This window comes from Triticum aestivum, chromosome 4A (assembly GCF_018294505.1).
Source record: "Triticum aestivum cultivar Chinese Spring chromosome 4A, IWGSC CS RefSeq v2.1, whole genome shotgun sequence".
NCBI lineage: Eukaryota > Viridiplantae > Streptophyta > Magnoliopsida > Poales > Poaceae > Triticum > Triticum aestivum.
This window is the reverse complement of record NC_057803.1, coordinates 21,908,127-21,936,114: the sequence shown is the minus strand read 5'-3', so window position 1 is coordinate 21,936,114 and position 27,988 is coordinate 21,908,127. Positions and strand designations below refer to the sequence as shown.

At 49.8% G+C, this 27,988-nt stretch overlaps 2 protein-coding genes across 2 annotated transcripts; one reads left to right on the top strand and one right to left on the bottom strand.

Moving 5' to 3' along the window:
- Positions 1-9,660: 9,660 nt before the first annotated feature.
- LOC123081611 (uncharacterized) lies at positions 9,661-10,716 on the bottom strand. Its single transcript, XM_044504159.1, has one exon. It carries the CDS (start codon positions 10,352-10,354, stop codon positions 9,896-9,898), a length of 459 nt encoding a protein of 152 aa, XP_044360094.1. The 5' UTR covers positions 10,355-10,716; the 3' UTR covers positions 9,661-9,895.
- A 5,788-nt stretch (positions 10,717-16,504) lies between these two features.
- Positions 16,505-18,288, top strand: LOC123081610 (uncharacterized). Its single transcript, XM_044504158.1, has 2 exons — positions 16,505-17,734; positions 17,980-18,288. Exons 1-2 carry the CDS (start codon positions 16,593-16,595, stop codon positions 18,005-18,007), a joined length of 1,170 nt encoding a protein of 389 aa, XP_044360093.1. The 5' UTR covers positions 16,505-16,592; the 3' UTR covers positions 18,008-18,288.
- Positions 18,289-27,988: the final 9,700 nt, after the last annotated feature.

Below are 27,988 nucleotides of genomic sequence, written 5' to 3'. Positions count from 1 at the left end.
ATTGTCATACTTACAAGTAAACTTGCCATCCTCTGACAATATAAATTGTCATGCAAATCATTCGCAATTGACATGCTTCCTGCTGACGTTCGCTAGTTAAGTGGGTCCATTTCTGTTCAACTATGAGTTCGATCGCTTCATTGTATGTTTTGATTTCAAAAAGTGTATGTCGGATACGTTTGTCAAATAGTTAAAGTAAATAGATTTCGTTGATTGAACCTCCTTGCACAGGATAATATCGTGGTGATTAATTCAATTGATTTACTTAATTATGTGAAACAGGTGATGGAAAGAGTATGTTTTGATTTACTTAGTTATTTGAAACAAGACCCAAGCTATGCCCAATCAAGAGAGAAAAAAAACAAGGCGATCAAAACAACGGACGATAAACTACACCAACGATCATATCCGCACAACCATCTCTCGATACTACAAGGACAACGAGAATGGTTCTTCAACATCAATGCCTTCACGGAAGAAACGATGCCCAAACGTCGTCGCCACCGGATCCAACCACCAAAGGCCAGACCCTATGTTTTCATCCTGAGGAACAAGTCTGAACACACCCGAGCGATGCATGCCTTCAATAAGCTAACGAGCAAAAAAAACATCGCCATTACCATGTATAATCAATTTAGGTCAGAGCTAGGGTTTAAGTTCAAAAAAGAAATCTGGAATGGCCTACTTACCTTTGAGAAAGAGATGAGAGAACAGTTAGAAGAGAGAACCAAAAGTGGTAAGTGCATGCAGATATTGAAAATCTTCTTAATAGTAAACGGTATATTGTTGTGTAAGAGGCAACCACTATAAGGCTCATACATTACTTCTATATTTTGTACTTTCTTCTTCACTGAGGGACCCCCCCTTCATGCACTGAAAGTTTCTCGGAGGAAGAAAATGGTGTAGGAGAAGGCTTACAGTCCTTCATTCCCATACGAGCTAGAAGTTCATATGCATATTTTTCTTGCTTCGGCAATATGTCATCCGGAATCTTCTTAACATCAATGCCTAAAAAGAAGTGGAGATCCCCAAGATCTTTCAAAGCAAATTTTGAACCCGGCCAAATCATGTAGGAGATCATTAGTGGCACTTTGTGAAGAACGTGCACCAATAATATCATCTACATGTATTAATATGAAGATAATAACATTTCCCTTGTTGTAGATAAATAAAGAGGTGTCAGCTTTAGATGCAAAAAAGCCAAGTCACTTTAAGTGAGAGTTTAACCTGGAGTACAATGCTCTAGGTGCTTGTTTTAATCCATAAATAGCATCATCAATCTTGCACACATAGTGGGGTGTGTTCTTGTCCTCATATTCCGGTGGTTATTGCATGTAAATCTCCTTTCTGGAATACATGCAAAAATGCGTTCAGTAGGTCTCTCTGTCTCATACTCCAACCCCTAGGTACAATAATGGCTAGCACAAGTCGTATAGTTCCATATTTTACAACATAACTAAGGTATCATCATAACCTATATAGTATCGTTGCTTAAAACCTTTTGCAACTAGACGTCTTTATACTTATGAACCGAGCCATCTATTTTCTTCTTAATTATGTAAACCCACTTGTAGTCAATCATATTTTACCTTTCTTATTTGGTATGAGGTACCAAGTTTTGTTCCTCATAAGTGCAAAGTACCCTTCATCCATTGCTTTCTTTCACTTCTGATCTCCAAGTGCATCATTCAACTTTGTTTGCTCTGCTGCAATACATAACATGCCATATGGTATAGCATCATTAGTTCGTGCTTTTGGATTACTTATGCCTTTCTGCAGTTGAGTCATGACGCGAGGAACAACTGTTGGTTGTGGTTGAAGAGGTGGTGAAGGATGTTGCACATGAGACTCCACATAATCTGCCACGGAAGATCCCTGAGAAGTAGCATCACGTGCCACCACAGGGGATCCCGAGCTAGAACTGGAGCGTGACTGTGTGGCCGACCATGTGCTGCTATCACTACTGATTGCTGAGTAAGTGAGCACAGAAGATCTGGATCTGGCTCCTAGCACGGTTGTCGCTTGCCAGCGGGAGGAGCAACAGGGAGATGCGTCGTCCGGGGATTGCGTAGGGCACGTGATCTGCTTCCCACTGCCAAACGCACAATCCGATGTTGATTGCGCCACATGATCTGAGGCAAATTAGCGTGCCAGGGTGGTAGCTAGGCACTGCCATAGCATCCCCGTATTCCGCTTGGGCCGCTTGTACTTCTTGAGCACGAAATATAGTTTGGTTTCTTCCATGTTTTGATCATTTTCAGTTGTGTTTTCTCTAGGCTGCATAGGGACGAAAGGCGGTCTAGGAGTCGCATGATTATCATATTGGTTAGTGCAATTATTATCTCCCTGATGATCAAAACTCCGGGGAAGAGATAGAAAGAGAAGAATTTCTTTGTGAATGAGGGCGTCAGCATTGGGAAGCAAAGACTCAAATGGGAAGATCGCCTCATCAAACACGGACCCTGCCCGTGGGAACATCGAGGAATTTCAACCTCCAGCCCCCTTCTCCTATGAATCAGACTATATCCTTGGAAAACACATTTCTTGAACGAAATGCGAGCTTGCGTGTGTCGTATGTTATGAGATTTGGCCGACATGCACAACCAAAAATGTGAAGAGATTTATAGTCTGCTGTGTTCCCAAAGAGATATGTGATGGGAGTCTCAAATTTTATGAATTTTCTAGGAAGCAAGTTGATAAGATATGTGGTGGTTAAAACACTTCATCCCAAAATTTCAGTGGCATAGATGCATTTGCTAGCAATGTGAGACCTACTTCAACAACATGCCATGCTTTTGTTCAACGGATCTGTTCTGCCAATGTGCATGTGGGCAAGATACATGGTGCGAGATGCCAATCTTTTGAATGAAAGAATTTAGCTTCTCATACTCACACCCCAGTCAGTTTACATGGTAAGGATTTTAGAGTTTGCGTCCAAGAAGATTTTGGAAATTGCTGACAACATGGAATACATCAGATCATTTCTTTAAGAGGTAAATCCAAGTATATTTGATGTATTCATCAATAAAACTTACATAGTATGAATATCTACCAACTAAAGTAGGAGCTGAACCCCATACATCTGAGAACACAAGATATCTTGACACACTAGTATAAATAGGGTAAGGTAACTGATAACTTTTAGCTTGCTAACATGGATCACAAATTGACTCGATATTAGACTTACATGAAACTTTTTTTTCTAAGAACTTATCGAATAATAGTTGAAGATGGGTGACCCAACCGACTATGTCGCTTTGCTGAAGACAGCTTGATGATGACACAAGCTTGTTTATTTGACCATGAGGAATGATGAGATGAGTGGGTAGAGACCTCCCACACACTTTCCTCTAACAATGATTCTCCTTGTTTCCAAGTCCTTGATGAAAAAATAATAAGGATAAAACTTTATAAGAACATTATTGTTAAGAGTAAATTAATGAACGGAGACAAGATCTTTTTATGTTTGAGGAACATGCAAAATATTGCTTAGATGCGAATCTTTCATGGGTCTTTTAACAATTGAACTACCAATATGGGTAGTAGGCATATGAAAATCGTCTGTCGTGTGCACTTGGTCAGATCCATTGTATTTTTCCCGCACTGTTAGCTTGTCGAGCATCCCCGTGATGTGGTTGGTGGCACCTGTATCTGCATTCCCATTATTATTAATACCGTAGAAATTTGTGACTTTGTTTGCCCTCTTTTCCTCGTGATGGTCGTTCTCTTCGTAGAGCCACTAGCATGCTCATGCGCCTCCGGCATGATGCTTGAAGCAAATTTGGCACTCGGGGTGGTCATGTTCTTGCTGATGTAGCCACCAACACCGCCAACAGGAGGAGAAGGGTGATATCCATGGTCGTGCTCCCTACATCCTCGCCCGTGATAGCCTCTGCCGCAAGCCTGACCGCGACCTTTGTAGGTCGCGTTGGCTGATGTGTGGAAGCACTACTAGGGAAAATGCTAGCAGCAGCGCGGGTTCTAGGTATATATCAGTAGCGCGGGGACCGGCGCTACTAATAAGGCGCTACAGCTGACCCGTGGCAGTAGCACGTGCACACCCGCGCTACTGCTATACAAGTGTAGCAGCAGCGCGCTTCATGGAAGCTCGCTACTGCTAATAGCTCTAGCGCGCTTTGCCTGGACGTGCTACTGCTACAGTGGCGCTGCTGCTAACTTTTCTTCACTCGCTACTGCTAATTTTAGTAGTTTTTTTCTGCATATTTGTTTTGTATTTGAATAGGCTTTATACAATAATCTTTAGCATATGATACACATACAAATATAATCATAGTATATACATACAAATAGTCTCATCAAATCATGTCATCATCATAATCATCATCCAACACAAAGTGGTCTCTCGTCATCATCTCGAAAATAGCGATACAAATCTCGATTACTTGCAACTACATCGTCATCCATCTAAACAGTGATATACGCGAGAAGAGCTATCACTTTGCGTGAACCTAAACTAACTACTGGCTGTCGCTTGGAAACCGAAAATCGGTACACCTGGGCCTGACATTCCGGCCACTCGTCATATACTCCTGGCGTAGCACTTCTTCGCCATCGATGATCTATACACCTGCATCGTCACATGAGTCGATGATATGCAACATATATAGTTGAGCAACAAAAAGAGACAGACTTGGCAAAAATAGAAGCAACATATCATAAGCATAAATAACAAAGTTCATCGTATCCAAAATGCCCTAACTAGAGTGATCTTCGCTAGTCGAGGAGGACGGTTTAATTACATCACAAATAAACTTTCGTCGTGCATAATTCAAAGTTTCGTCATACAGATAGTATGGACTAAACGGACACATTGTCATATATCGACAATCACTCCATGTCGTGCCATCCATCCAAGTCAGGGAGATAGTCCCCAAGCTTAGTGAAAGGCTTCAGGTCGAGACGCTGAGCGTCTACGCGTGTTCAGACGTCTTCCCGCGACATTTATCCTTCTTCGTAGAACACCCCTATTTTTTCGACGACCTCCTTCATAATGATTTGGGCAAGTTCGCGCTGGATGTGATAGAACTCAGCTCGAATTCGATGATCCTCGATATCTCCTAAGTTCTTTGCCCATTGCAGAATATGGGCATCGCCGGATGTAGGTGACATGCGAAGGTTCTGGTGATCTCGTCTGTACTCCAACATCTGGTGTAGGACATAGAATCCATCATTAAGAGAAACACTCGGTTGCTGGATGCAGCAGAAGTCGGTTTTATGGTCGAAGGCGGGCCTGCCGTCCTTTTTCTTCTTGTCCTTGACCTCTCCACCCCGTGCGCCGTAGTAAAACAGAGCACTGTCGAAAATAGACTTGACGTGTGTGTAATCCTTTTTGTTAATGTTCTTCGACGAGTCCAAGTAAAGAGCGTGGGAGTATCGGGCGTAATCCTTTTTGTTAATGTTTTGCGTGTCGGTCTCAGTCCCCGATGCGACCGATGGGCCCGGCAACAACATCAGTTGATCATCGGCAAGGCTCAAAAATTCGTCTGCCGCCAGGTAGACATCGTCGCAATCACCAGAACTATGTCCTTCATCGTTGCTAGCCATGTTTCTTATGTTTAAATCTAGTAAATTAATTCTAGACCTAATAAAATGAATAATGACATACAAAAGGCCTATGTTTTGCAGGAACGTTGACTCCTTCCTGGTGTGGCAAATCCTGGGCACTCCATATGTCCTAGTTTGTAGCACAAGTCATGCCGAAATTCACAGAAAATTTCGGCAAGACCTTTGCTAAAAAGTGGACAAATCAAGAACCTGAAATTTTCCGGAATGGAAATGAATCAACATTCCGGCAAAACATAGGCCACTCAGCATCATTCCCTGGAAACAACAAAAGGCCACTTGGGCACAATCGAAACATGGGCAAACACAATTGAGGACTTTGCCATATATACTGACCACTTCAAATTTGCATGTCCTAGCGTTTGACACTTCAAGAAAATCTGCACAAATCTCATGCTCTCTCAAACTCAATTCAAAAACCAAATATAGATTATATTTAGTTAACTACTGAACTAAACTTTACTCTAAACTAAACCCTACTGCCCTAATTAACATCTAGTTAAACAAACTCAATTCAAAAACTAAACCCTACTGAACTAATTAACATCTACATTATCCACTACTTAACATCGTCTATTATTACCCTAACAAAAAACATCAACATTATCTACTACTTAACATTAACATCTATTAACTAAAAAGGATGGTGGGGGAGCTTACAGAGAGGGGAGAGACGGTGGCGGGGAGGTGCTCGGCGACGGAGGTAGGGGCGGCAAGGGCGGGCTCAGGATCTGGACGCGGGGTCCTGGCGGGCTCGGGGGCGGTGAGGTCGAGGGCGGCGGCGGTGAGGTCGAGGGCAGCCCGAGAGGCGGCGGCGGTGAGGCTGGGCGGCCTCGGGCGGCGGCCGTGAGGATGAGCGCGGCGTCGACGCCGTCAGGAGATGGCGGCGAAGTGGGGGCGACGACGAAGTGGGGCGAGGGATCGATTTGGGGGAGAAGTGGTGGCTAGGGGGAAACCGTTTTTGGTTAAGTCAAAAGTAACGGCAGCGCGTTACAGAAAACACGGTATAGCTAAGTTAGCTATAGCGCGTTTCAGAAAGCGCGCTACTGCTACGTCTTCATCATTTTGTCCCTTTTTCATTTATTTTTCTTTACATTTTATATTTTTCCTTTCTCCTTTTTCTATTTCTTTCATTTTCATTTACTTCTCTATTCATTTTTCATTTATTATTTTCGTTAGCAGTAGCGATTTACGCATAAACGCGCTGCTATAAGTTTATTAGCGGTAGCACGGTTTTTCCAAGATCGGTACTACTATGTGTAGCCCATCGGCTAAGTGATTGGAATTTTAGTAGTAGCGAGTTTTCGGTGAGACGCGCTACTGATATATGTCCATCTGCAGCGCATTTATTTTGCACGTGTTACTGCTGCCTAGTAGTAGCATGCTCTTTTAACAAGCGCTACTGCTAAAGTTCTGTGTATAACGTTTTCCCTAGTAGTGAAGCCACCACTTGACCCATCACCTAGCATCTCCATCCTCTGATCGAAGGAGGGAATTTGTGCCAATTAGGTCATCAACATTGATGGATTTTTTTATGGTGCAGACTGCTGCATCTATGGGACGTACTCACAATCAAGCCCTGTGAGGATGTAGTCGACCATCTTTGGATCAAACACCGAACGGTCAACATCAACTAACTCATCCCCAAGACTCTTCATCTTGACAATGTATGTGATGTTGGGCATGGCGCCCTTCTTGGTGTTGGTGATGACGTTTTGGGTTTGTGACCTGAGATTGTGACTGCGAGACGAACAAGGTTTTGTCTGCAGTTCACAGATCTAAGGATATTGGCGATCGTTTGGATTCGGTGTTACAGCTAGGAGTTTGACAGGGAGAGAGATAACGAAAACTGAGATTACATGGAATGTTACATAACGTGGAGAACAATCCTATGATCTAACACATATTGCAGCCTTTGTAAGATGTTGGGATTGTCCATATAAGTTTGGCACATGCATGACTATCAAAGTGGACAGGTTCTTAGCCAAGTGGTTGGAGCGTCGTTGTGCATTCTAGCCGGCGGAGGTTCAAACCCTGTGGGGGTCATTTGTAACATTTGGCTATATTGGTCAATCTCGTGGGTTTGAACTTGAGTCTCACATGCATCTTCTCTCTTACTTAAAATGCCACGGAGCTCCTCCCCTGGTGGTCTAATTTTGTTTTTTTGCACAACTATCCAAGAACTGAGTTGTAGATAGAGAGTAAAGGCCAACGTACACTTGGCTGCTGACCTAAAACGAATGGAAGAGGTTAGAATCAATTTCGTGTATTTGAACTTAGGTCTCACATCTTCTCTCTTAATTACAAAGCCGCAGGGTTCCTTCCCTCTTGGTCTAATTTTGTTAGTAAATTTTAACATGATCTTTCTTACCTCATCTTTTTATATGTGAGGTAAGAAGATAAAAGTTAATCATGTCACTAATTAATAAGATCAACGGCTCAGAACTATTTTATATCCTTAGATCTTATGTGAAAAGAGGAGGTAAGAGGTATGAGGCTCAGATCTACTTTTTTGTTTCTTGCATAACTAACCAAGAACAAGAGTTGTAGGTGGAGAGTAAAGGCCAACGTGCACTTGGCTGCTGACCTAATACGAATGAAAGAGGTTAGATTTGACGAAAGCATGTAAAATGCTGCATAATTCCTATTTCCAATTGAACTTTAGGGAAAAAGACTGACGGAGGCGACTGGAGTCAGGGCTCCCAAGCGAGGTCAAGAGCCCCGCAACCCTAGCCGCCGCCGCCCTTCCCCGCTCGTCGCCGGCGGGATCCGGCCTCCCTCGCCGGCGCGCGGCCCGGATCCGGCCCTTCCTCCCCCCGCCCCTCCTCCCTCCCCCTCCTTCCGCCCCCGCGCCGCCTCCCCGGGAGGCGGCCGGGGCGGCCCCTGCGCCGCTGCTCTCGGCGTCGATCCGCCCTTCCCCTCCCCTGCCGTCGCCGGTGGGCGCCCCTGGCTCCGGCCCGGGGGGTGCCGGCGGCGGCAGGACCTCCTCTCCCCGCGCGCGCGTCTCCCTGGTCTGGGACGGGGGGGGGGGGGGCGGCGGCGGTGTCCTTCGGCTTGGCGGCGACCCGGCGACCCGGCGCGGTCGCCGGCGGTAGGCGCGGTGGTGGTGCTGCCCTTGGCAGCAGGACGGCGTGGTGGCGTGCGGTGGCCGGCGGCGCGTCCCCGGCCCAGATCTGGGCCTTCCCGGCCTCATCTGGGTCCTAGCGGGCCGGTCCCTGGCGTGGCTTCGTCGTCATCTGTGTGGTGAGGCGGAGGAGCGGCTCGGACGGGGGGCGGCGATGCCGATGGCGTGCCAGCTGCAGCGCGATGGCGGGAGCTGTCCGCGAATGGAGTTCCCGGCCGGGCCTGTGGGCACATGGGCCTGGTAGGCTCCTGCTTGTGTGCCCGGTCGGCTACCGTCGTTGACGGCGGAGGTTGTGCCCTCCCGCGTGCCGACGGTGCTGTGGCCCCTAGTCCCGGCTCCTATTCCTCGCCGTGCAGGCCTCACCTCGTGGTGCCGTGGTGAGACGGCGTGGAGGCTTCTTGACCATGGTGGCGCAAGATGGTGGTCGGTTTGGCGGCAGGCTCCGGAGCACCCGAGGTGAAGGTTGGGATCGGGGGAAACCCCTGTCGGCCTATCCGACACCGACGGGGCGACGCCAGTGGGTGCCGCCGGACCTTCCTGGAGGGCGTCGGGGGCGACCCTTCCTCTCGCCTCGTCGTGTACCGGGGGAAACCCTTGGCAGCAGCGTCGTCCTCGTCGCGGTCCTTCTTGGAGGTGCTGATTGGTACCGGTGCTTCGGAGCCTTGGAGCTTGGTGGGAGATCTTCGGTGGGCGCAGTGGTCGTGAAGCTTCTCCGTTTCCGTCGAACCGCCGTTGTCGGCTTTCTTTTCTCTTGTTGTTTCTCTTTCATTTCTTTTGGGTGTGTCTGTGCTGCTTCCGCCCCAGCACCTATCCTTGGTTGTATCAGTTGGTTGCTTTGGAATACAAAGCGGGGGGAAACCCTTTTTCGTCAAAAAGACTGACGAAATCTGCAAGCATTGCTCTGCTCTAATCCAAGCTGAATCAAGGAACCAACCAAGTAAACAGAGTTCCAGTAAAAGATTTTCCCACAATTTGATCTGCATTCACATTTGATTCCATGGAAACCAAAGAGTTTGTACAAACTTTGCAATAGCTGTCCTCGGATCAGGAAGGAGCAGAACACGAAGCGCCCGTCTTTATGGAAAAAGAAAAATCAAATGGCAAGGAGTAACCAGAATAGTACCAGATAGACTCAGACTAGACGAGCAATTATGGAGCTCACACTCTCTCACTAGTACCCCACCGGTTCTATTGCACGGCCACGAGATTCCCACCAATCTCCCCCGCTGCTCCACTGCAGCACCTCCGAGCCCCGTCGCCGCCCTCGCCGCGGCCCTTGGGCACCGTCACGATAAGCTGCCCGTCGACGTACCCGGCCATAGCCAGCTCCGGGCAACAGTCTTCAGGCAGCCGGTACCTCCACCTATCAAGCTCCATGTCGTCGCCATACTCGTCGTCTCCGGTCCCAACGTGCACCACCACCACCTTGACGACCCCGGGGTAAATCCTGACGAGGCGCGCCCTCACCTCGCCCATGGGGCCGCAGGCCGCGAAGAAGTGGAGCGCGGTGGTGCCCTCGAACGCCCTGACGTCGGCGTCCGCCGGGAGCGGCAGCTCGAGCACCTTGCTGTACACGTGCGGCAGCCGGCGGAGGGCCCTCTTGGCGCCGTCGCCGGACGCAGTCATCGTCGACTGTTGCATCCCCATGTAGTACGATCGCGGACGATCCAGGAGAGAGAGCTCCTACGAGCTCCGGATCCTTCGATCTCACCTCTGTCCCTCTCTTCCGGTTCGTCTGTCGACGAGTGTGCCTTCCTTGCCGCCGGGCGACGCGATTTATAGGTGTGCTGGTGGGTCGGAGATGCTAAAGGCCAAAGGATCGAGGTGTCGCGGCGTTCTTGAGTGACGTGGGGGGAAGATAAGCCCGGGGATCGACGAGGAAGGTGGCGGGAGGAGTCGGAGAGAGATGGATGGACGGCGATAGGATGAAGACGAGCAGTGTTGGTGCGCGTGTCCGCGCCCCTGCGACAGCAGTGAGTTTGTTCTGCCTGGTGTGCTGCTACTTGGCATGGCCGCTGTGGTGTGGGCTCTGGTGGCATCTCGAAGATAAGGCCGGTATTGGCGCTTCTCCGTCGATCCCAAACATGGGGCCGCTCCAACGGTTTTCAGGGGTTATGGCATTCTTTGATCCTAGGGATTTTTTAATTTTCTTTTGCGAATTTTTTTTGTCTATTCATCTTCAACCATGGCAGTACAATGAATACCAGAAATAATAAAAATTACATCCAGATCCATAGACCACCTAGCGAAGACTATCATCACTGAAGCGAGCCGAAGGCGCGCCGCCGTCATCGTCCCTCCATCGCCGGAGTCGGGCACAACTTGTTGTAGTAGACAGTCGGGAAGTCGTCGTGCTCCACACGCCCACCAACGGTGCTAGAGGCACCGCCGGAACGGGGGCTAGGCGGAAAGATCTTTATTCCATCTTCAGGGAGCCGCCGCCGTCTCGTCTTCCTGAGCAGGACACAAACCCTAGCAAAATTGAAGAAACGATTAAAAACGGAGCCCTCCCGCCGGCCCTTGCCGAGATCCACCATGCCCCCATGGCTTTAGGGCCATTGGAGAGGAGGCGGACCTGCGGCGACAGCGACGGGAGGCAGAAACCCTATCTTTATCTTTATCTTTAACTAATAATAAAAAAACGGAGTCGATCCTAGGGATTTTATTAGGTGCAATTGTTAAAGGATTGACATTATATTATGGGTTTTTTCCTATGGGGCTCTTTGCAACACAGAAATCAAATCTAGAGGTGTGTCTCTTTTTTTTAAAGGGAAGTATATGAATATCGCGATGATACCAATTACACTTATCATCTACACCAACTAGATATCGAAGGACATCAAGGATGCACACAACCAAGAACAAAATAAAGAACGAGATAAATAGAAAAACAAAGCCCCGTCAAGGTGTTGAAACCCTTCCAACAACAACACTCTAACCATCAGACAACACCCAGACCACAAAAAAGTTCTTCAAAAATGAAGCCTCCAAAAAGAAAACAACCCATAAGTATTGTCGTCGCTCGATCAAAGATCTTGAGATTTCACCCTGAAGAAAGATCGAGTTCCTAAAACAATGTCTTCAGCAAAGTCATTGCTAGGTACAACCAATGAAGGCCAGACCTTAGGCTTTCACCTTGAAAATCGCGGCTCGGTACTCAAAGGAGCACCACCAAAAATGCAAACCACCTGCGCTGCCGCCCCCTCTTGCCAAGTTCGCTGTTGCAAGTCTTCAACACCTGACAAACAGGAGAAACCTGTGCCGCTAGTCTTCGTCACAACCAATACCCCTCGCCGCCATTACAAGCCTCCGATTAGAGCCACCATGACTTTCTTCACCTTTGTTAATACCATAAAAATCTATATTTAGGCATGTCATATGGCATCGACAAGCAAGTGAAGCTTCGCGCCACACCCTTATGAAGCCTTGCTAGCCGAAGATAAGGGCGCGCACGACCGAATCGATTCCACTCTAGATATCCAGTGGCGTCATGCGCCAATCATCGAAGACCTTCGAGAGGAAGATCGGGACTCGCCGGCGTCCCGATCAAGAAGACCAACATCAAGCAGATCGATGACTGAGCACAAGAATAGCAGCAAGGCCAAACCACCATTATTCAGATCAAGGCAGCAGCCCCCACGCCGCCAGCCTGCTGCAACGAAGAAGATGATTCAGGCTGCCACTAGATCCTTCTAGCGCCAAGGAGCGCACAACAAAGGCCCCGGTCAACCGCCTGCCCAGCAGCAACCACGGCGGACTCACGGGATCCAGATCAGGCGCGCGTGGGGAGCCTGCTGGACCCAGATCGGATGCAACCCAGGCCCGCGCCACCGCCTCCGTAACGTCACTACTCTAGCGTGGTGGTCGCGGCCAGCAGCGCGCCGTAGAGCCGCATTCGCCAAAGCCCGGCGCCACCGCCGTTGCCATCCACCACACCTTTTCCGTTGCGGTCCAACCTGCGCGCGTGCCGATGCCGTGGTTCGCCACTCTGATCCACAGTAGGGACACGTCTCCTCGGCCCTCCACCTTAGGATGGACGGGCGCCGCTGCCGCCGCGGTAGAGGTGTGTCATCGAGAAATTTTAACATGATCTTACGTATATGGATAATTCCCTCTTGCATTGATTCATCTTTATTCAGATTAGTACACAATCCATATGCGGCATACAAATAGCCATTTTTGCAAAGTCATGTCTTTTATTAAATTTATGTAAATTCAACAAAAATTTGTGATGCAACTCTAGGTATTCCTAAGCATGAGGAGCAAAATGTCCTGCCGCTCGCGGGGAGGGGGGGGGGGGGGGGGGGGGGGGGGGGGGGCTAACGTATGGAGGCGTTAATGCAAAATTCATAAATTAAATTCACTTAAATCAACACGATTAAATAGGTTAAATGGAAGATAGGTTGTTGGTCTTACACAATTATTATCCTTGTTTCTTCTTTGCACCGCATGAGATTCATTGACGCCATAGCATCTTGATTCACAACTCTACCTCCTTCCTAACGCTGCCTCTACCCATCTTCCATGCGCCGCATCCTCCTCCTACCGCTCCTGCTTTGGTTACCCATAATTGACACCCCCCCCCTTGGCTCTGAAACCCTGATAAGGCTCACATGTATGCATGGGAGGGGTGGAGGGGGGGGGGTGTTATCTCCCATCTCGATATGGACATATATAGGATCGACGATGATGCCTTGTTGTCATCGATCGCCGCTCGACTCCTCCCTTATCCCTTTCTCTTTTACTCCGGTACCCCCCCCCCCCCTCCTTGCATCGTTCCTTCTTTGGACATGGTCATGCTATAAAGCCCAGGGCACTAACGTTCGTGTTCACGCCAAGATATTTTGTTACATTGTACATGTATGTGCCATATAAGGAAGGTCACGACAGTCTCCCCCCCCCCCCCTCCTTCTCCGCTTTTGATACACGTGCATTCCTTCCTGATCATTAATCATAGTGCTACCTACAACTGTAAAGGTGAAGTGGGCGACAGTACATGCCCCAAATCTTACTTAAGTACTCCTCTTATTAGTGATTAGCAACGACCATTATTTGATAGAATTAGAGGAGGCCGTGTGTAGGGCGGCAACAGGGAGAACAAAATGAAAGGACCGGCATGGTAAATCGCACGAGGTCCAGTGGGAGGGGGGAGCCACTTTTTATCTCCCCACCTCTTCATATAATAGTCGGTCGATCGAGGAACACCCCATGTGCTTCTCTTCCCTCAGTTGGTCTTTTGGGCAATTTCGACGCTCTTCCTCTTCGAGTTGCTCCACTCCATTGTCGACCGGCAACTTTCTGATACAACAGGCTGCAGGTCCATAATCTCTCATCAGATTTCTACACACCTAGGTTCGGTCATCGATCATATTCATATCTTTACAAATTATTATTATTATTATTCCTTTTTTGTTCTTGTCATGCTAAGACTAAGACTGATGTATAAATAATCATCGGTTTTGCCTAGTTTATAGAACATGGAGATATTTATTTCATTAATCATTGTCATGTCTTCTAGAATTAGGAAGTCATATAATTAAGTGAAATATACCTTGGAGATCCTTATGTTAATTTGTAGGGTTCCATCGTAATTTCTCATCAGATCCCTACATATCTAGGGCATGCATCCATCATATTCATATCATCAGAAAAGTACTTTTTTTCCTTATCTTTTTTTGTTATTTTTTCTTGTCTTGCCAAATTTTGTTACTTTTTTTATAGCGGATTTACTATCCTCAGTTGTTTGAAAACAAAATTTGGACCGGTCAGTTTTAGATAGGAGAGAAGAACTCACACCTAGCCGGCGTCGCAGGTGGAGGCTTAACGATTTGGGTGTGGGGTGGGGTGCCAGTGCGAAAAAGAAAAGGGTATACAAGGATGGTCAGGGCGGCGGTGGCACGCCGAAGGGGGGTGGTTCAGTGAGGCGACACGGTAGTGCCGCCGGGATCGGTCGTTGAGGCCGACAATTAGGTCTAGGTTGGAGGTCGGCGAGCGCCATGCTGGGCGAGGAAGAAGGAGGTGGGCGGCTGTTGGATCGATATCCAACGGTTGGGGTGAATCAACTTAGAACTAAAAAAAAGAAATTGTTTTATAAGCTCTCATTTATTACATCTCCTCATCGTGTTTTCGGGAGTTAGGGTGTCACACAATTAAGTGAAGACATGGTTGTTTTTAAATTTTGTGAAGACATACTTTGATTATCCGTATTTTAAACTGTAGGGTTCCGTCGCCTGGTTTGTAGATACCGCCCTGGACGTTCCAAACCCAGGTTTTCATTTCTGCATTTCGCACATGTATACTAACTTTTCTAGATATATACGGCCTACACGTTTGTTGATTTGTCATCTTGGTTGCGGTTCTCGTTAACCACAAGCCAGGCAAAGGGCGCGTGCGAGACACTCAGGTGGCGGCGGGAAGGTGCACCGAAGCTTCCTGCGCCCGAACAAATCTATCTCCCCGGCCAGGCCAACCAACTTTGTCGCGCAGGTAGTTGAAGCCCTGTCTTTTTGCTCTTTTGCCTTTTCAGCGAGGGAGTTCAAGCTTTGGTTTGGAAGCATGCAGATAGACGACAGATAGGTCCTCCTGCATGCATGAGCACGGAAGCGGCGAAGGTAACTCCACACGCCGAACCGCCGTGTTTTGAATTTGTGTTTGCAGATCGAGGGCGGTGGTGTGCACGACTGCACGAACAGCTATACTAACCTTGTCTGAACCCTGAACCCTGAACCGCCGCGCTTGTCCGGCCCTAGCCGCTGCGTCATCGGCTCGCGCTTTTGAATTGGCTTTGCTATCTGATCCTGGCCTGGATATGCGTGCCTACGGGTCATCACTTGTCTCTGGTGGTCGATTGGACGGTAACTGATGAGATAGAGTGAGGCTTTCCTCTTCAGTTACGATTAGCTTTGCAGTGATCAGATCGCCACGTCGGTGCGTGCGCGCCAGCCGTCCGTGGCTCGTCTTTCGTTACCGGTGCGTGCCTTGCCGTGTACACTCGTGGCCGGCTTCGTCTTTCGGCGGAACAGTTTGTGCATGCATGCATGCCGCGCCGCATGCCTGTGCGGACGTGCACGCCATGGCTGAAACTTTTGGTTTGGGTTGGTGAATGGTGGCCACGGGACAAAACTCGTTGGAATCAGTCGCATGAATGGCTAATATCGGTGGTGGGTGGTGGTGCAGTGCGGCATAAGTTTCCCACAGTAAGAACTGCACGACACTGTATTAGCCATCCGTGTGCCTCGTTCCAACAAGTTTTGTCTCGTGGTCACCACCTACCACTCCAAACCAAAAAGTTTAGCCATCGCGTGCACGTCCGCACAGGCATGCGGCGCGGCCGGCATGCACGCACAAACTGGCCCGCCGAAAGCCGAAGCCGGTCGGTCACAAGTGTACACGGCAACGCCGGTAGCAAAAGGCCAGCTATGCACGGCTGCCCCGCACACACCGACGTGGCGTTCTGATCATTGCAAAAGCTAATCGTAACTGGAGATGAAAACCTCACTCTAGCTCATCACTTACCGTCACCGATCGAATTACCCGTCATGTCACAGTGTCATCGTACGCGTCAATCGATCAGACTGTGATGTGATCTCACTAATCGTGGAATCACGGTGACAATTCGCCTCCTGCATCGATCAGATCCGCTACCCACTACGCAGTACTACGGGTAGGAGTACTACCATGCGTCTCGTCCATCATTTTGTCCCAAGCTCCCCACCAGCCAAATTCTGGTATACTTTTACTGTTGTTGTAATAAATCTCTCTCCTATGGTTCTACCCCTTGTGATGTGTATATAAACAGGGCAGCGAGTGAACACAAGACATCTTCGAGATTATACTCACAAGTCACAATCGTTCTTGGTATCACAACCATCTTCTCCTCTTCACCATGAGCAACATCTCTCCTTCATTCAGCGCCCCCACCCTTCTGGCCACGTCCTCCTCCTTTCGTCATTTCTTTCCCCTCGGCAGCACCAAGAAGGCCAAGCCTGTCCTCCCCTCTACCCGTCCTGAGCCTCCTATGCACCGCATCGATATTACCCACTTCATCAATTTCAAGTTAGATCTCGCCGCAAACAACTACGCTGAGTGGACGCGGAAGTTCTACGCTATCCTCGCCAAATACGACTGCGCCCACCATGTCGACCACGAGTCTGATCCCCGTCTTCAAGATGCCAAGTGGCGCAACGACGATCTGACCATTGTGTTGTGGTTCTATGCTACCATTTGCGACGAGCTCTATCAAGTGGTGAGGGAGCCGGAGAACACCGCGTATACCGTTTGGGACAAGTTGTACACCTTCTTCCGGGACAACCAGCCCGGATGGGCCATCCACATCCGCGAAGAGTTAAGCGCCACCGAGCAAGGAGACATGACGGTGGCCGCCTACTGCAATCGGATTAAGGCCCTCGCCGATGCCCTCGACGCAAGTGAACCAGTTAGCGATGATATGTGGACATTGCAAATGATCCGAGGACTCAACAACCGCTTCCATGTGCTGGCAACTACTCTTCCCATGCACAGGCCTTTTCCTACCTTTATCCAGGCCCGTTCCATGTTGTTGCTGGAAGAAATCAATCTTAATGCATGTGACAGGGCCAAGGGATCCTCCACCATCACCATTGGCACCAACACCGGCTCCAACTCCACCCCCGGTAGAAGCAACAATGGGAATCAAGGCGATCGCAACGCTTTTTCTAACACCTGGCCTGGACAGTCGGCACAACCGCAACAACGACCCTGGATGGGCTACTTTGCGCCATGGGGGGCGCCCTTCCCGTTGCTGAGGCAGCCGCCGCACACTCAGCGGGCCCCTCAAAACGCCCGCGGCGTCCTCAACCCACGCCCATCTGCTCCAACTCAGGGATACTCGTTGCTCAACTCCATGGCATCCATCTTTATGCCGTCGCCTCTTTCGCGGGACCAGTTCTCCGTGATCGACAGGGCGCCCGGCAACACAAGCTCCACCCCTCCTCCGACAATGACTAGTACATGGACTATGCCGCTAATCGCATGTGACGGGTTGCAGAGGTAATCTCAACTAGTATCTTTTCTCTTCAATGCACGCTTGTCGTAGTTTAGTTGTTAGTGATGGTTCCTGGATCACCATTATTCCTACTAGTTATACTCATCTCGGTCATACTCCCCCTTTCTCTCAACAATGTTTGATGTTTTACTCTTGATTGTTAATGACTTCATACCCATATGCAATTTTACTCGGGGCAATTCTTGTTCTATTGAATTTGATCCATATGTTTGTTTTGTGAATGATCTAGCCACCAAGGGAATCATCGGGAGATCTAGTTGTTCGAAAGATCTATATTCGCTTTTCTACATAAATAAAGGTGGCCCCTCGATCTCAACATGTGGCATCGGCGACTTGGACCTAGGGCAAGCTTCGTTAGTGGCCATGACAAAAAAAAAGTCTTCCTTCTTGTGATAAGCCAATGCAGCCATCACATGTTTGTGATTGTCAATTAGGGTGGCAACCTCGATTGCCTTTTCTTATTTGTCTTTATATATCACCTTTCCAAAATACATTGTGATTTGTGGACTGTGCCAATTTATAGTTTCTCTGGTTCCCAGTACTACCCTGTCATTTTATATGACTGTTCTCATTATTCCTGAATATTTTCCCTTAGAAACAAATCTGGTACAACTAACAACTTGCAACGTTTTCTATAACTGACAAGTGGGCCCTGGTTAGTTGGTTAGCCAGCTGTTTAATTAGGTAAGGCTAAGTTTAACCATCATGGGTCCCAGCGTCAAGTTTGACCTGCCCACGCCAGCTTTGATTGCCCCCACTACCACTACAAACTTTGCTCTATTTTGCAACGCTTCACTTGTGTCATGTATAACCCACTTTCATCATGGAAAATAGATACTCTAGCGACATTTTTCGGTCACCGCTCCCACCATCACTGAAGCGCCGTCATAGAAAATAAAATTTTGACGGTACCACTTTTTTCGTCACGCAAGTTGGCATATTAGGTGACAGACAAAAAAATGTCACCAGTGATCATGTTCGGTGACTGATGAAGACACGTACCTAGGGTAGGGACACAGACCTGATCAAAGAGTCCTACCCTAGGACACCCCTAGGAGAAGTCACCTTTCAATCGACTTGAAGGTATCCCACTCGACGGGTTCAAGACACTCGACCAAGAAGCTATCACTCGACCATGAAGCCAACCACTCGACTGCCAGGAGACCTAAAGTCACTCCGCAGGCAAACGGTCGGCTGTTAAGTAGTCTTTATGATCATTATAGCACTTTATTAGGGACGTTACCAGAAACGCCCAACCTTAAATGTACCTTAAACCCTGCATTACTGAGGGCGGGAGGGGTCCGGCGAACTCTATATAAGCCACCCCCCTCCTCAGTATGAAGGCTTCGCACCCCTGTATCCATACACGCATAATCCAGTAGACCGCCTCCGCGCTCCGAGACGTAGGGCTATTACTTCCTCTAAGAAGGGCCTGAACTCGTAAACCTCGCGTGTAACAACTTCCCAATAGCTAAGATCTAGCCTCTCCATATTCACCCCCCTACATCACTGTCAGAGTTAGAACCACGACAGTTGGCGCCCACCGTGGGGCAGGAATCTTAGCGCTTAGTTGGAGAAGTTGCGATCTTTTCCGATCCCTTTGATCATGTTTTCTGGCGGAGTTTTGGTGGAGGACCGCGAGATCCGTCTCGGCGCGCTCACCTTCATCGTCGATGACTCCGCCTGGCTTCAGGAGGCACCACTCGACATCGACGCGCTCCCCATCCGCGGTGCGATGCACTTCCGCGCATGCATTCATGGCGTCCTCCTGCGGCAGCCATCGACTCAGTATCGGTCGGCCCCTGCATCGTCTCCCCGCCCTGTCTCCCGCCAGCGCAAGCGCTCCGGTCGGTCAAGACTCCAGCGGTGGGTGAGGCATGCCGTGGCCCGCCAGTCGGCAGCCCCACAAGTCGCGGCAATCGAGCCCGATGAATCCCTCTGCGGCCTGTTCGACCTGTCGACTGGCTCCGTGGAGACTGCATCCGAGTGCGACAGCAGCGACCCAGCGGCTGAGATTCTGGCGGTCGACGGAACGCACAGTCCTCCTGGTTTCCCTCGCGCTGATGGAGGCGCGGGTGGGGGCGATCCGTCACATCCCCACGATGAGTATCTCCCCGAACCTCTCACGTCATTACAGCGAGAGGAGCTTCGCCGCCGAAACATGGACGCGCTCCGCACTCCTATCGTCGGAGAGACCCCCGAGGCCCGGGCCTTGGAGGACGCGCGTTTGGCCAACTTGGCCGAGCGCACTCGACTGGAGAATCTCCAGCGAGCACTCGACGAGCAAGCGCGTCAGCGGGCTCCCGAGTCTAGTCGACGCCAGCTCTTCCCGCCGACGCAGGTATATCGAACCCCAGTTCAGAATTTGGCCGCCGCGGCCCGTATAGCAGAATCGATTCAGCCCTCCCAGTCGGAGGCTGGCAGGGGCTTGTTACAGATCAGAGCATTGCTCCGGGCGGCGGGAAACCAGAATTCCGCTGTCTCTCAGTCGCGGAATAGGATCCACAGTCGATCTGTCGCAACAGATACAGTCGAGTCGGCTCACAGCCCGAGATCGCCCCCGAGGCGTGAGGGACGTGGTGACCGGCGTGACCAGTACAGGAGGAATGAGCAGTATGATCACCGATTCGACCGTGATGATCGACGTCGAGTGCCAACCCCTCCCCCGAGGAGTGGGTCATATGCGCCTCGACGGCAAGATGACAGACGCCCTCATAGTGTTGGGCAGAGGATTCCAGTCGACCCCAGAGACCCAGGCTTTGATGCGAGATCCATCCTCGTTCAAGGTTTGGTTGACAGGAACAGAGCTCATCGAGGAGGCCACAACAGAGATGCGCCTGCCAGCAGCGGAGTACGTGCTTCAGGGCCAGAGTGTTTCAGTCGAGCCATCAGAGCCGCAGTGATTCCTCCCAATTTCAGGCTGGCGACTGGAATCAGCAAGTTCACCGGTGAATCTAAGCCTGACACCTGGCTCGAAGATTACCGAGTGGCTGTACAGATTGGCGGTGGCAATGATGAGGTGGCCATGAAGCATTTGCCTCTCATGTTAGAGGGCTCGGCCAGAGCGTGGCTAAATCAGTTAGCACCCAGCAGCATTTACACTTGGGAGGACCTCTCCCGAGTGTTTATCACGACCTTTGAAGGAACATGCAAGCGACCTGCAGGCCTTACAGAGTTGCGGTCTTGCGTGCAGAAGCCGAATGAAACTCTGAGGGAATACATCCAGAGGTGGATCACGCTGCATCACTCGGTTGAGAATGTGCCAGACCATCAAGCGGTTTGTGCCTTCAAGGAAGGTGTCAAATACAGAGAGTTGAATCTGAAGTTCGGTCGAACTGGAGAGATGTCTCTGAATCGGATGATGGAGATTGCCACCAAGTACGCTAACGGAGAAGATGAAGATCGACTCCGGAGTGGCAAGCAGAAAGCAGTCGCCCAGGAAACCGGAGGCAATTCCAGTCGGAAGCAGAAGCGGAAGGCCGAGCCAGCCGCCCCTGGGGAGGCCCTGGCCGCAACCCAGGGAAATTTCAAGGGAAAACCCAAAGGCCCCTGGAAGCCCAAGAAAGTCAAGGATCAAGACGGAAATGATGTTTTGGATCTGCCATGTCACATCCACACCAAGAAGGATGAAGAGGGTAATTTTATTTACCCAAAGCATACCACTCGACAGTGCCGGCTCCTGATCCAGCAGTTCCAAGGAAAGCAGTCCAAGGATAAGGAAAAAGAGTCGGACAGAGTCGAGGACAAGGAAGACAGTGACGATGGATACCCCCAAGTCAATTCCACCCTGATGATTTTTGCCGATGTCGAAAGCAAAAGTCGACTGAAAGTCATTAACCGAGAGGTGAACATGGTTGCCCCGGCAACACCCAGTTACCTGAAGTGGTCTCAGACTGCCATCACATTCGACCAGTCTGATCACCCGACGCACATTGCCACCCCTGGGAGGCAAGCTTTGGTGGTCGACCCAATTGTTGAAGGCACTCGACTGACTAAAGTCCTGATGGATGGTGGCAGTGGCCTGAACATACTGTATGCTGAAACATTGAAAGGAATGGGCATTCCGATGTCCAGGCTCAGCACCAGTAACATGAGTTTCCACGGAGTCATTCCTGGGAAGAAAGCCCAATCACTCGGCCAGATCGCTCTTGATGTGGTTTTCGGTGATTCAAAGAATTACCGCAAGGAAAAGTTGACATTCGAGGTTGTGGACTTCCAAAGTGCTTATCACGCCATTTTGGGCAGGCCAGCTTACGCACGCTTCATGGCCCGGCCATGTTACGTGTATCTCAAACTGAAGATGCCTGGCCCCAAAGGTGTGATCACTGTTACAGGCAATCGGAAGAAGGCGGAAGAGTGCTTTCAGAAGGGCTCAAAGATTGCAGATGCTCAGATGGCAGTGGTCGAGCTGCAAGAGTACCAAAAGACTGCCGATCCAAGTGAGTTGCTACGAGCCAAGAAGCCTGCTTCAGAATCAGCTTTTCAGTCGTCCGGTGAAACAAAGACAGTCCACATTCACCCGACCGACCCCGATGCTGCCCCGACTCACATCTCAACGACGCTTGACTCCAAATAGGAAGAAGCGCTCATCCAGCTCCTCCGTGAGAACTGGGACATCTTCGCATGGAAACCCTCTGACATGCCTGGAGTTCCCAGAGGGCTGGCTGAGCACCGTCTACGAGTCGACCCGAAGTTCAAGCCTGTGAAAGAACATCTTCGACGGTCCGCCGTCCAGAAGAGGAAAGCCATTGGCGAGGAGGTGGCTCGGCTCTTAGCAGCGGAGTTCATCCGAGAGATTTACCACTCCGAGTGGCTCGCCAATGTCGTCATGGTCCCCAAGAAGGACAAGTCACTTCGCATGTGCATTGATTTCAAACATATCAATCGGGCCTGCCCGAAAGATCATTTTCCTCTCCCTCGCATCGACCAAATAGTCGACTCGACTGCGGGGTGCGAGAGATTGTCTTTTCTAGATGCTTATTCCGGGTACCATCAGATCCGTCTGTATGGACCCGACGAAATCAAAACAGCTTTCATCACCCCATTCGGATGCTTCTGTTATGTCACCATGCCGTTCGGCCTCAAGAACGCCGGAGCCACGTTCATGAGAATGATTCAGAAGTGTTTACTCACTCAAATCAGTCGGAATGTGGAGGCATACATGGATGATATTGTGGTCAAGTCACGCAAAGGTTCCGACCTGCGAGCTGACCTTGCCGAAACCTTTGCCAACCTCAGGAGGTATGATATCAAGCTCAATCCATCAAAGTGCACATTCGGAGTTCCAGGTGGAAAGTTACTCGGTTTTCTCGTTTCTGAACGGGGGATCGACGCCAATCCTGAAAAAGTTGGCACCATACTCCGGATGAAGCGTCCCGTTCGCGTGCACGACGTCCAAAAGCTTACAGGCTGCTTGGCCGCCCTAAGTCGATTCATTTCTCGCCTCGGTGAAAAGGCGTTGCCCCTTTACCGACTGATGAAGAAGTCTGACAAGTTCGAGTGGACTCCGGAAGCTGATGCAGCATTTGCAGAGCTCAAAGCTCTGCTCTCCACCCAGCCGGTGCTTGCTGCCCCAATCAGCAAAGAGCCTCTGCTGCTTTACATTGCAGCCACAGGGCAAGTTGTCAGCACAGTACTTACGGTCGAGCGGGAAGAAGAAGGAAAGGCCTTCAGAGTTCAGCGCCCAGTCTATTATGTGTCTGAAGTTTTGACACCTTCAAAACAAAGATACCCTCACTACCAGAAGCTTGTATATGGGATTTATATGACCACCAAGAAGGTTGCACATTACTTCTCTGACCACTCCATTACAGTCGTCAGCGACGCCCCACTGTCAGAGATTCTGCATAACAGAGATGCAACTGGTCGAGTGGCCAAGTGGGCGATTGAACTCCTTCCCTTAGATATCAAGTTTGAAGCAAAGAAGGCTATCAAGTCCCAAGCAATCGCAGATTTCATCGCCGAGTGGATTGAACAGCAACTTCCGACTCAAGTTCACTCGGAGCACTGGACCATGTTCTTCGATGGATCTAAGATGCTGAATGGTTCCGGTGCTGGGGTAGTTCTAGTCTCCCCCCGAGGAGATAAGCTCAGATATGTTCTCCAGATTCACTTCGATTCCTCCAACAATGAAGCAGAGTATGAAGCACTTTTGTACGGGTTGCGCATGGCCATTTCACTCGGCGTCCGTCGCCTCATGGTCTACGGCGACTCAGATTTGGTGGTTAATCAGGTGATGAAGGAGTGGGACGTCAGAAGTCCAGCTATGACTGGTTATTGCAATGCAGTGAGAAAGCTAGAAAAGAAATTCGAGGGGTTAGAGCTTCATCACATCCCCCGACTGAAAAATCAAGCAGCTGATGATCTGGCAAAAATAGGCTCCAAGAGAGAAGCCATTCCCAGCAATGTGTTTCTGGAGCACATCCGCTCGCCGTCAGTCCAGGAGGATCCTTTCACAGAAGAAGCCCCACAACCGAAAAGTGCCACAGATCCGACTGAAGTCGAAGTTCCTGCTGTGGTCGACCTAATCATGGAAGTCTTGGCAATCACTCCCGACTGGACGATACCGTACATCGCGTATATCCTAAGGAAAGAGCTCCCAGAAGACGAGGAAGAGGCTCGACAGATCGTCCGCCGATCCAAGGCCTTCACAGTCATAAAGGGGCAGTTGTATAGAGAAAGCGCGACTGGAATCGGTCAGAAGTGCATAACACCAGAAGAAGGTCGGATAATCCTCGATGATATCCACTCGGGGACCTGTGGCCACCATGCGTCCTCTCGGACCATTGTGGCTAAAGCATACCGAGCGGGATTTTACTGGCCTAGAGCAAATGAGATGGCAAAAGAGATAGTCGACAAATGTGGAGGCTGCCAGTTCTACTCCAACATGTCACACAAGCCTGCATCAGCCCTGAAGACCATTCCAGTCGTCTGGCCCTTTGCTGTCTGGGGACTGGACATGGTTGGTCCACTGAGAACAGGCAGGAGCGGATTCACGCATGTGCTTGTGGCAGTCGACAAGTTCACCAAATGGATTGAAGCCAAGCCTATCAAGAACCTCGATGCTGGCACTGCTATCAGTTTCGTCAGAGGACTAACATTCAGATATGGAGTCCCTCATAGCATCATCACTGACAATGGGTCAAACTTCGATTCGGACCAGTTCAGAGCTTTTTGCGCCTCTCAAGGCACACGAGTCGACTACGCGTCGGTCGCGCATCCTCAGTCGAATGGACAAGCTGAAAGAGCAAATGGTTTGATTCTCAAAGGACTGAAGCCTCGGCTGATGCGTGATCTCAAGCACGCGGCAGGTGCTTGGGTCGACGAGCTTCCGTCAGTTCTGTGGGGATTGAGGACCACCCCTAACCGGTCGACTGGAAGAACTCCATTCTTTCTGGTTTATGGAGCCGAAGCGGTTCTGCCAAGTGATCTTCTTCACAACGCGCCCCGAGTCGAGCTTTACACCGAAGATGAAGCAGAACAGGCCCGGCAAGAAGCAGTCGACCTCCTAGAAGAAGAGAGGGAGATGGCCATGATCAGATCGACCATTTATCAGCAAGACTTGCGTCGATTCCACGCCCGGAATGTGAAGAGTCGAGCCTTCCAAGAAGGAGATTTGGTCCTCCGAGTGGATCAATAGAAACCACACAAGCTTGCTCCAACTTGGGAAGGCCCCTTCATCATCACCAGAGTCCTCCACAATGGAGCGTATCACCTCTACAATGTTGATCGCCAGATCGACGAGCCTCGAGCTTGGAATGCGGAACTACTCCGCCCCTTTTACACTTGAGCTCTCCCTTGGACGAGATGTAATAAGAAAAATTCCTGCAGTTTGTTTTTATCAAAGGCAAGAGTGTTCCATCAATTGTTGTCACTTTTGTTTACATACAGAATCCCCCAGTGGGTGACTTAGCTGCGAATCCGTTTCGCCTAAGTTTGAAAAAATCCTACCGAGTGGAGAGCGATCCTCCCACTCGGGGGCTTAGCTGCAGTCCAGCACTCGTCTAAGTTCTCTCACCTAGAGACTTAGCTGCAGTCCGGCACTCGCCTAAGTTTTAAAAAAAAATCCTATCGAGTGGAGAGCGATCCTCCCACTCAGGGGCTTAGCTGCAGTCCAGCACTCGCCTAAGTTCTCTCACTTAGAGACTTAGCTGCGGTCCGGCACTCGCCTAAGTTTGAAAAAATCCCACCGAGTGGAGAGCGATCCTCCCACTCGGGGGCTTAGCTGTAGTCCAGCACTCACCTAAGTTCTCTCACCTAGAGACTTAGCTGCAGTCCGGCACTCGCCTAAGTTTGAAAAAATCCTACCAAGTGGAGAGCAAACCTCCCACTCGGGGGCTTAGCTGCAGTCCAGCACTCACCTAAGTTCTCTCACCTAGAGACTTAGCTGCAGTCCGGCACTCGCCTAAGTTTGAAAAAATCCCACCGAGTGGAGAGCGATCCTCCCACTCGGGGGCTTAGCTGCAGTCCAGCACTCACCTAAGTTCTCTCACCTAGAGACTTAGCTGCAGTCCGGCACTCGCCTAAGTTTTAAAAAATCCTACCGAGTGGAGAGCAAACCTCCCACTCGGAGGCTTAGCTGCAGCCCAGTGCTCGCCTAAGTGTTCAAATCCTACCGAGTGGAGAGCGATCCTCCCACTCGGAGGCTTAGCTGTAGTCCAGCACTCGCCTAAGTTTTGAAAAAGCCTACCAAGTGGAGAGCAAACCTCCCACTCGGGGGCTTAGCTGCAGCCTAGTGCTCGCCTAAGTGTTTAAAAATCCTACCGAGTGGAGAGTAAACCTCTCACTCGGAGGCTTAGCTACAGCCCAGTGCTCGCCTAAGTACAAGACTCGACCCAATCCACGAGTCGACCGCTACCTTCTCCCTCAGAGCTGCGTCGCAAATACAAGATTATTCCGAGTGAAGATCAAGTTCCACTCGACGAATCAAACCGTGAAGATATCCAACGAGAAATCAAGTTCAGAAAAAGCCCAAAAGGTCCCAGACCTCAAAGTACTCGAGCCCTCAGCTCGGCGGAGTTTAAACGGTTACAAATCCACTCGGCATCCCGAGGTAAATTCAAAGTTTTTCACTCCTCGGGAGGAGGACTGGAAGGGGCGACGAACTCATCCAAGTCGATCCCGTCGGCGATACGGGTGGCAGCGGCGATGAAAGTCTCCATGAAGTCTTGAAAGCTGTGCTTCCTGGTATTTGCAACTTGGATAGCCGCTAGCTTTTCTTCTCGCGCCTCCTTGCAATGGACGCGGACCAGAGACAGAGCGACATCAGCACCACATCTAGCAGAAGATTTCTTCCATTCCGCCACTCGACCTTGGACTTCGTTAAGTCGAGCCATCAGAGACTCGAGGTCGTTCTGAAGCGTTGTCCCAGGCCAGAGTGATGTGTCGATCCGCGACATTGAAACTTTCAGCCGAGCCAGGTAATCAACGACGCTGGCAACACGAGACTCCAGTCGGAGCACGTTCATGGCAGCCTTGTCCTTCACAAGAGAGTTAACAGGGTCCAAGCTTGGCTCCACTCGACTGGTCTCCTCTTCAAAGTTCTGACAGAATTCTGCAAACACGATTCAAGAGTAAGATAGTGGCCCTACGCAGGCTTGGCAAACTGCAAGACAGTCGGGGCAGAGTAATTACCTTCGAGCATGACGAAGAACTTCTTGGCAAGTCCACCGAGATAAGCTTCCAGATCTTTTACCTTCCCCACCAGCTCACCCGCCTTGTCGTGCAGAGCCATCTTCTCCTTCTTCAGTCGACTGGCATCTCGATTAGCTATCTCGAGAGCGGTTTTCAGTCTGGAGTTCTCCTGTTCAAGAGCTGCGACCGAAGCCAATTTCTCCTCTGCAAGCTTTGTTTTGCTTGAGGCCTCCTTCTGTGCCTCTGCAAGGTCTTGGTCCTTCTTCTTCAGAGCTTCCTCCAGTTTATCTAAGGCGCGTCGAGTGGAACCAACATCAAGAATGGACAAGAAAGAAAAGCCACCCGTTAAGAATAGAGAACCTCACCAGCCATACCTTTCGCTTCTTCTTGCGCCTTCCTCAAATTCTCCTGAGCAAGCTTCAAGTTAAGGTTGAGCTGGATCTGCTGATTCTCCAACTCAGTATAGCGAGCTACAAGTTCGCAAGATTTCTGTAAAAAGGAAAATCAGTCGACAGACGTCCAAGATAAGTTGCTTCCGAGTAACTAAGAGACAATGATGACGTTTCTAAGACCACAGCCGAATCAAAAACATTCGACAGTAGTCT

Bases quoted from the DNA above. Each gene is read 5' to 3' on its own strand.
- LOC123081611 (XM_044504159.1), bottom strand. From the start codon at position 10,354: ATGGGGATGCAACAGTCGACGATGACTGCGTCCGGCGACGGCGCCAAG.
- LOC123081610 (XM_044504158.1), top strand. From the start codon at position 16,593: ATGAGCAACATCTCTCCTTCATTCAGCGCCCCCACCCTTCTGGCCACG. The intron at 17,735-17,979 runs GTAATCTCAACT...TGAATGATCTAG, and splicing joins GCATGTGACGGGTTGCAGAG to CCACCAAGGGAATCATCGGG.